A 9,583-nucleotide genomic window follows, 5' to 3' on the forward strand; every position below is an offset into this window, starting at 1 on the left:
AACAACAAAAGTCCATCTAGTCAAGGCTATGGTTTTTCCTGTGGTCATGTATGGATGTGAGAGTTAGACTGTGAAGAAGGCTGAGCGCTGAAGAATTGATGCTTTTGAACTGTGGTGTTGGAGAAGACTCTTGAGAGTCCCTTGGACTGCAAGGAGATCCAACCAGTCCATTCTGAAGGAGATCAGCTCTGGGATTTCTTTGGAAGGAATGATGCTAAAGCTGAAACTCCAGTACTTTGGCCACCTCATGCGAAGAGTTGACTCACTGGAAAAGACTCTGATGCTGGGAGGGATTGGGGGCAGGAGGAGAAGGGGACGCCAGAGGATGAGATGGCTGGGTGGCATCACTGACTCGATGGACATGAGATTGAGTGAACTCCGGGAGTTGGTGTTGGACAGGGAGGCCTGGCGTGCTGTGATTCATGGGGTCGCAAAGAGTTAGACACGACTGAGTGACTGATCTGATCTGATCTGAACATACATATCACCAAAGCAGAAACTAATGCTTGATCGTTCTACCCTTCAAGCTATATTTTGTCATCATTTTCTCTCCTTCCTTGATCATCATCTGTAAGTAAGTAAGTAAAGTTGCTCAGTCGTGTCCAATTCTTTGCCACCCCATGGACAGTAGCCTACCAGGCTTCTCCGTCCATGGGATTTCCTAGGCAAGAGTACTGGAGTGGATTGCCATTTCCTTCTCCAGCATCTGTAAAAGATAGTCAATGTTTATTCATTAAAAAAAAAAAAAATCACTGCTATAGTTCTTAATCACTTGTGGTGCAGATTCTCCCCATTCTTTTACTGAAATTTTTTCCTCAAATGTCATCAGCAAACTCTTTTTGCCAAATTCAGTGACGTGATCCCAATCTCCATCCTCCTTGACTCTGTCTGGAATTAAGTAATATCAGCTTTTCTGACTTTAAAAGTCCCCACCTGCTATGGCATCTGTTAGCTTAGTTATCTTGACTTCCCCACAACACTCCACCCCTCTGACTTCTGTTGGTCCTCATCCCCCTAAAAACCCCTGTGTCCCCAGTATTCTGTTCTCACTCTTGTTCTATCCAGTGGATTTATTTACCAACATTGCTTGAAATATTACTTTAAGAAAGATGAAAGCTCGATCTTTGCATTACCTTCTTTCCTTTCAACAGAAGAACATTTTTCCCCCAAATATTTATAATATCTTAGAGTGACCTCTCAAAATTAAGCTCCTTCTCTTGATGTGCCTATGCCATTACTAGACACACCTTTTACCTAGGTAAGTGTTTGTTTCCTTTCTTTCTTTCATAGATGACATTTTATTCATTGCTAAATAAATCCCATACATTACTCCCCACCATGATGCCACTCAAATCTGCCTTCTTATTCCCAATTTTATTGCCACAAGCATCACTCAGAGGCTCAGTTTTTTTTTTTTTTTTATTGACAATTCTAATAGAATACTAATAGCTTTATATCCTTCACAGTTCTCTTCCACAATCCATTATTCACACTAAGCCAGTTCTAATCACACTATTTCCTCAATTAAATCCTTTAGTAGCAGCACTTTATCTCTTCCCACACCTGCCCTGAATGTAAGGCCATCCCTTCCCCAACTCTGGTATGGCTATGCTAGAAACTGTGCCTTAATTCCCTCCATAGGTTCATTCCTCCATCTAAATGGATCAGCTCACTAATCCCTAAACAAACACGTGCATTTCTGTGATGTCTTTGCTGATGCTGTTTCTTCATCCTGAATATCTTTTGATCTCCCCTTGTTCAAATCATACTCATCTTTCATTGCACCCTCCTACCACTCTCTCATTCATGCATTCATCTATTCATGAATTAAGATTAAGAGACATTTATTGAGTTTCAATTGTGTATCAGTTAGGCACAAGCAAGACAGACAAGATGCCTTCCACCAGGGGAGACAGACAATAAGAAGGGTGACCACAGTGGCTGGATCATTTGAAAGGAGGAAAAGAAGTATGAAATGAGGTTGGAAACCAGGCCATGTCAGAAATTTGAGCTTTTACTTGTCTCTTAGACAATAGGAATAGCAATAGGAATAGGAAGTCACTTAGCAATAGGAAGTCACTGATGGGTTTCTAAGTAAAGTAAAGCACAGTTTATTTTGAAAAAAATCACATTAGCTGATGTGGAAGGACAGTAAAAGTGGGAAAAGGGAAACCAGAGAGGATGTTATGGCAGTGGTGCTCAGTAAGAATGGTAGTGGTTTGACTAGATGACAGCAGTCAGAATGGAAAGATGGGTGTGGGTTTGATAGGTATTTGGAGGCAGCACTGATTGGATCTGATGGATAAAGGAATTACATGAAATACAGGATAAAGGAATTACATGAAAAAAGGAGTTAAGTTTTTGTTCTGAGCAATTAGAGAGCAATATTATTTACTAAGGTTCAAAAGACTAGAGGAGGAATAGGTATGTGGGAGAAAATTAGGAGCTCAATTTTTAACACTTAAAAAAATCATTCATATGCAAATAAATGTTCATGGCAGCATTAATCATAATAGCCCAATACTGGAAAAAACTTAAGTGTCCAATCTTTTCTTATTGGTCAGTTGCTCAGTTGAGTTGGACTCTTTGTGACCCCATGGATTGCAGCACACCAGGCTTCCTTGTCCTTCACTGTCTCCCAGAGTTTACTCAAATTCATGTCCATTGAGTCGATGATGCCATTCAACCATCTCATCTTTTGTCACCCTCTTCTCCTCCTGCCTTCACTCTTTCTCAGTGTCATGATCCTTTCCAATGAGATGGCTCTTCACATCATGTGACTGAAATACTGGAGCTTCAGCTTCAGCATCAGTACTTCCAATGAATATTTAGGGTCTATTTCCTTTACGATTGACTGGTCTGAACTTGCCGTCCAAGGGACTCTCAAGAGTCTTCTCTAACACCACAGTTCAAAAGCATCAATTCTTTGGTGTTCAGCTTTCTTTAGAGTTCAACTTTCACATTCATACATGACTACTAGAAAAACCATAGCTTTGACTAGACAGACCTTTGTTGGCAAAGTAATGTCTCTGCTTTTTAATATGCTGTCTATCAGAGATGTATTAAAAGCTATGACTAAAAAAGACATATTAAAGCTATGACCAACTTTACTTTTCTTCCAAGGAGCAAGTGCTTTTCAATTTCATTGCTATAGTCACCATCTGCAGTGATTTTGGAACCTAAGAAAATAAAGTCTGTCACTGTTTCCATTGTTTCCCCATCTATTTGCCATGAAGTGATGGGACCAGATGCCATGATCTTAGTTTTTTGAATGTTGACTTTTAAGCCAGCTTTTTCACTCTCCTCTTTCACCTTCATCCAGAGGCTCTTTAGTTCCTCCTCACTTTCTGCCCTTAGGGTAGTGTCATCTACATATCTAAGGTTATTGATATTTCTCTTGGCAATCTTGATTCCAGCTTGTGGTTCATCCAGTCTGGCATTTCGCATGATGTACTCTGCATATAAGTTAAATAAGCAGGGTGACAATATACAGCCTTGACATACTCCTTCCCAATTTTGAAGTAGTCTGTTTTTCCATGTCCAGTTCTAACTCTTGCTTCTTGACTTGCATGCAGGTTTCTCAGGAGGCAGGTAGGGCGGTTTGGTATTCCCATCTCTTGAAGAATTTTCCACAGTTTGTTTTGTGCCACACAGTCAAAGGCTATGGCATAGTCAATGAAGCAGAAGTGGATGTTTTTCTGGAATTCTCTTGCTTTTTCTATGATCCAATGGATGTCAGAAATTTGATCTCTGGTTCCCCTGAGGTTGCCATTAGCCCCACTACAGAGCTGCCTGGTGGGTGATCCACAAATTGGAGAACAATGATATCAGAGAAGTTCTCACACTGTTGTGAAAGTTCTAGACCTCCCAACAGACTTCTCAACCTGGGGATCTGGCAAAGGGACTGAGAATCCCCAGGGAATCTGACTTTGAATGTCAGCGGGATTTGATTACTGAACTTCCACAGGACTGGGGAAACAGAGACTCTTGGAGGGCACAAACAAAACCTTGGGTGCACCAGGACCCAGGATAAAGGAGCAGTGACCCCACAAGAGACTGAGCCAGACTTGTGTGTGTGTGTGTGGGAGTCTCCCGTGGAGATGTGAGTTGACAGTGGCCTACTCTGTGTTCAGGGGTACTGACAGCAGCAGTCCTGGGAGGCATGTTGTGCTGACCTAAGTCCTTTTAGAGGAGCCTTACCCCTGCTATACTTTGGCCTCAGGCCAAACTACAGGAGGGAACACAGCCTCACCCATCAGCAGAAAATTGGATTAAAGATTTACTGAGCACAGCCTTGCCCACCAGAGCAAGACTCAGTTTTTCTCAAAGTCAGTCCCTCCCATCAGGAAGCTTGCACAAACCTCTTATCCTCCTCCAACAGAGGGCAGACAGAATAAAAACCACAATCACAGAAAACTAATCAAAATGTTCACGTGGATTAGAGCTTTGTCTAACTCAATGAAACTACGAGTCATGCCTTGTAGGGCCACCCAAGACCAACGTGTCATGGCAGAGAGTTCTGACAAAAAAGATGGTCCACTGGAGAAGGGAATGGAAACCACTTCAGCATTCTTGCCTTGAGAACCCCATGAATAGCATGAAACGTCCATCTACTGAGGAATTAAGAAGACTATGGTATATCCATTCAATGAAATGCTACTTGACAATCACAAAGAATTAAATACTGATTCATGCTACAATATAGATGAACCTTGAAGACATTATGCTGAGAGAAAAAGGCCAGACCCAAAAGCCTGTAAATAGTAGGCTTAAATTTATTTGAAATGTCCAGAATAGGTAAATCATAGAGACAGAAGTTAGATTAGTGGTTGTGAATGGAGGTAACTTTTAATTATTATGAGGTTTCTTTTTGAGGTGCTGAAGTTGTTCTGAATTAAATAGTGGTTTTGGTTGACAACTCTGTGAATATGAAAATCACCGAGTTATATACTTTAAAAGGGTGAAACTTGTCATATGTGTATTGTCTCCTGCCAATGCAGAAGACACAAGAGATGCGTGTTTGATCCCTGGGTTGGGAAGATCCCCTGGAAAAGAAAATGGCAACCTACCCCTATATTCTTGCCTGAAAAATCCCATGGACAGAGGAGCCTGGTGGGCTACAGTCCAAAGGGTTCCAACGAGTTACACACAACTGAGCACAAGTGCTTAGAAAAGTACATAGTAAGTCTTCTTACTATGTTATCCATTTCCAGTATTTCAGCAGAACCTAGCACTGAGAGAACCACGCATAAATATTTGATATTACTAACATTTAAAATAAAAATATTGAATAACAATCAAATACATGGCTGAGAATTTTCTCTGGGAAAGTCTAAAAGGAGACAGGAAGGTAAAAGAAACATGCCAAAGAGGTTTTTTGTTTTTTTTTTTCAATTGGGGGTAACTAATTCAGAGGCCCACCCAGGTGGATATTACCACCTGGTAAAAGATGCCTGCACACATCGCTATTACTTCCATTTCCAGTCAGGTGTATCCTAAGAATCAGAGCACGGGTGAACGGAAAAGACAAACTAAGGTTTTTTCCTTAATTATCTCTGTCACCCAGAGAGAAAGGAAATAGGCCACCTGTGACTGACACTGAACATACTCGTCAGAGAGAGCTCAGCTTGGGGCAATTTCACACAGCCAAGCAAAAACAGATTCTTTGAGATCTCATGAAAGACCGGGTCCAGAATTTTTCAGTATGACTTATTTATGAGACTCACTTTACATACTCATTAGAAATATAGATTTTAAGGATCTTATGCTGGTAGTGGGAAAGGAGAGCTATGAAAATCTGAATCTCAAACAAGTTCTTTAGGGTGTTCTGCCTGTTTACATTTGAGATCCCAACTCCAGATATTTCAGACTAACTGAAATATCATTGCCACTTAGTGGCAGTAGATCCAAATTACAGGTTCAAATGTCACTGCGTAGTTTTGTTGTTCAGTTGCTAAGTTGTGCCTGACTCTTTGAGACCCCACAGATTGCAGCAGGCCAGGCTTCCATGTCCTTCATGGTCTCCCAGAGTTTGCTCAAACTCATGTCCATTGAATTGGTGATGCCATCCAACCATCTCATCCTCTGTTATCCCCTCCTCCTCCTGCCCTCAATCTTTCCCACCAACAGTGTCTTTTCCATTGAGTCAGCTCTTTGCATCAGGTGGCTGAAGTATTGGAGCTTCAGCTTCAGCTTCAGTCCTTCCAATGAATATTCAGGGTTGATTTCCTTTAGGATTGACTTGTTTGTTCTCCTTGCAGTCCAAGGGACTCTCGAGAGTCTTCTCCAGCAGCACAGTTCAAAAGCATCAATTCTTGGGCTTTCAATCTGCTTTATGGTCCAGCTCTCACATCCGTACATGTCATTACATGGTAGAATCAGCAGTTAAAAATTTCAAGCAACCACAAAATTGTCAAAATTTAATGAGAGCAGTCACCTTTGTCATCTCCAACCCACAGACATATTTTCCAGTTTTCTGGGATTAGCTTATGTAGAATTTATACCATCTGGACTCTTGTGGATATAACCTCTATTTTTATTTATTCCTTTTGTTAAAAATTAAATTTGAAAATAGACCTTATCTTTTTGATTCTAACTATAAATTCTCATAACATGTAGTCAGTTTTTAGAATTAAAAAAAGATGTCCAAAATTAAGTAATATGATCTGTAAGAAATTCTTCTGTCAGGAAACCTGAGAGAAGACGAATTTTAATAGAGAAAATGTCTGGAATGATTAGTTTTGCTCTTTGGGCTCTATAGTTGTCCATTAAGGGGAGAATATGCAAAAGGAGTTGGTATCCAGAATATTTTCTTTATCTATTTTCAGAGAATCTAGATCTTATAAAAACCAATTCTTTTCTGAACATTTGAATTAGAATAGACTTAGCTTTGCTGATCTCAAATTCTTTCTGGTTTACTTTTGTCATGAGAAGTGGCCATACTTCTGCAAAGTGGGAGCAGAAGTAAGTGCTTCATCTTAAAATACAACTAGTATTACATAATAGATCATGGTATCAAAGCCTGTTTTACTAGGAGTGAACAAGAACCAAGCATGGTATAACACGACTTTAAATTGGGCACCATTCCACTCAGCTCCAGTGTGGCAACTTCACAACAAGACAGCTTGGCAATGTTCAACATGATTTACAACCAAAGATTGTGTGTTTCCCATGAAAAGAAAATGGTAACAGGGATAATGCTCATAAATGAAATACATGAAAATTACAACCACTTTATCCATAGCTCTCCTATTATTTAGTGTTCTTTCAGCTTCTGTAAAAAGTCTTGTTCTGATGGATTTCTGTAGCAATGTTTAAAAATTGTAAAAATTTGAGATGAAATTCACATAACATAAAGCAAGCCATTTTAATTGGGGGATAATTTTTTTTCCCAAGTTGTGTTGGTTTCTGCTGTACATAAATCAGCCATAAGTATACATACATCCCCTCCCTGTTGAACCTCCCTTCCCCTCATCCCTCCCCTTCTAAAGTGTTCGCGTTAGTCACTCAGTGGTGTCTGACCCTTTGTGACCCCTTGGACTGTAGCCTGCCAGGCTCCTCTGTCCGTGGAATTCTCCAGGCAAGAATGCTGGAGTGGGTTGCTATTTCTTTCTCCAGAGGTTCTTCCCTACCCAGGGATTGAACCTGGGTCTCCTGCATTGCAGGCCGATTCTGTAGTGTCTGAGCCACCAGGGAAGCCCATGTTGAGCTCCCCTTGTTATACAGCAACTTCCCTTCAGCTATCTATTTTACATATGGTAATGTACATGTTTCAATGCTACAAGATGTAAACACAAGATAAGCCATTTTTAAAGTGAATAATTCACTGGTGATGCAATCACCACCTCTAGTTACAAATAATTTTCCTATTCCAGAAGAAACGCCATACCCATTAATATACCAATGTCTTTGAATGATATATGGAGATAATTTCAAGCTATAAAAGTGTTTACATTGTTGCCAAAGCTTTTTTCAGTTTAGTTATGTCAGCTGGGAGGAGTTTATAATCAGAGAATTTAAACAGCCTCACAGGATGCAATCAGAACAGTTGTTAAACCATGGGACACTGATGAAAAGAATTCATTTGCATGTCAAGGAAGGCTCTGACTTTGAAGATACAACACATTCCTTTGCAAATAGAAAAGCCAACAAAAATGTGGGCAAAGAGTCTGTGGGTTGCTTTATATGCATTTTATTAGCAATAATAGAATTATCTATGCAAATTTATGGCAAGATGTCTAGGCAAGCATGTCATGCCCACCAGCTTGAGGTATAAAAGGTCCCGTGCAGGATGAGAACTTCATTCCTTCTTGGGTAACTTGCTCCTCACATTCTATCCAAATCCTTCCCAACTCCTGCCACGATGACTCGTTTCTTCTGCTGCGGAAGCTACTTCCCAGGCTATCCTTCCTATGGAACCAATTTCCACAGGACCTTCAGAGCCACCCCCCTGAACTGCGTTGTGCCCCTTGGCTCTCCCCTGAATTATGGTTATGGATGCAATGGCTACAGCTCCCTGGGCTACTGTTTTGGTGGTAGCAACTTTAGCAACCTGGGCTGTGGCTATGGGGGCAGCTGTTATAGGCCATGGGGCTCCGGCTCTGGCTTTGGCTACAGCACCTACTGACGGACCATGACTCCAGATGACTATGGGACTCGCCCTCAATTCTCTGTGTGCAGAACAGCCTGAAAAACAATGACTGTCTTCCTGCCTCCAGCAACACTTGAGAGAGACACATCTTCCATGTTTTTGCAGTCTTCTTGCTGAGATCCTGATCTTTGACATTGCTGAACAAGTCACCCAGGCATCAGATGCTGAGCTGATACTCATCTACAGTCAGAGCAAGATTTTGTATTTCTCTAACATACTTGAATTTTACTAATGAAGCAGACAGTCTGTCTCCTATGGTAGCTCTGCCCATGTATCATGAAATTCTGCATCAATATCAATGCATTACTGTTAAATGTGTGAGTAGGAAGGGGTTTTGCTGTTCATCACAATAAATCCAATTCATTCAGCACAAACATTTTTGTTCTGGTTGTTTATTTTATTGTGCCTTTTGTTTGTTCATTTTGCTCTCATCAACCAGTTTCAACCTGTGAGGGTGGACTTCAATCACATATAGGGTGATGCCTAACAATTTTGTCCCTTTATGCTGAGATTCTCAATTTTTAAAAAAATTCTTTAGAAAGTCCTGAATTTAACCAGAATACAGATGACCCTTAAACAGTGTGGGAGGTTAATTCATGTATAATTTATGTTCAGCCCTTTGTGTCTGCGATTTCTCTGCATCCATGGATTCAAACAACTGTGGACTGTGTAGCATTGTAGTGCTTACTACTAAAAAATTCTGCATATAAGTGGACTTTTGAAGTTCAAACCCACTTTATTCAAGAGTCAGTTGTATAGTCTGTACACTGCGATTGTTAGTGTTTCTCTATGCTGATTATAAATAGGAAATTTTCTTAGCTGTTCAATGTTAAAAGAAAATTCTTTCCTCCTTTCATTATTGACACAATTCCATTTAGCTTCTTCCTCTTTTCCTGCTGTTTATAGAACTCATTATAGAGAGATTTAAACCCC

The 9,583-nt window shown here is 40.4% G+C and overlaps 1 protein-coding gene across 1 annotated transcript; it reads left to right on the forward strand.

The window, feature by feature from the left end:
- Window positions 1–8,362: 8,362 nt before the first annotated feature.
- KRTAP7-1 (keratin associated protein 7-1) lies at window positions 8,363–8,626 on the forward strand. The gene has a single exon (XM_005908579.2). The coding sequence runs from the start codon at window positions 8,363–8,365 to the stop codon at window positions 8,624–8,626; it is 264 nt and encodes an 87-aa protein (XP_005908641.1).
- The last annotated feature ends 957 nt before the right edge of the window (window positions 8,627–9,583 follow it).

Source organism: Bos mutus, chromosome 1 (assembly GCF_027580195.1).
Source record: "Bos mutus isolate GX-2022 chromosome 1, NWIPB_WYAK_1.1, whole genome shotgun sequence".
In the NCBI taxonomy this organism is placed as follows: Eukaryota; Metazoa; Chordata; class Mammalia; order Artiodactyla; family Bovidae; genus Bos; species Bos mutus.

Coding starts and splice junctions, on each gene's coding strand:
- KRTAP7-1 (XM_005908579.2), top strand. CDS start 8,363: ATGACTCGTTTCTTCTGCTGCGGAAGCTACTTCCCAGGCTATCCTTCC.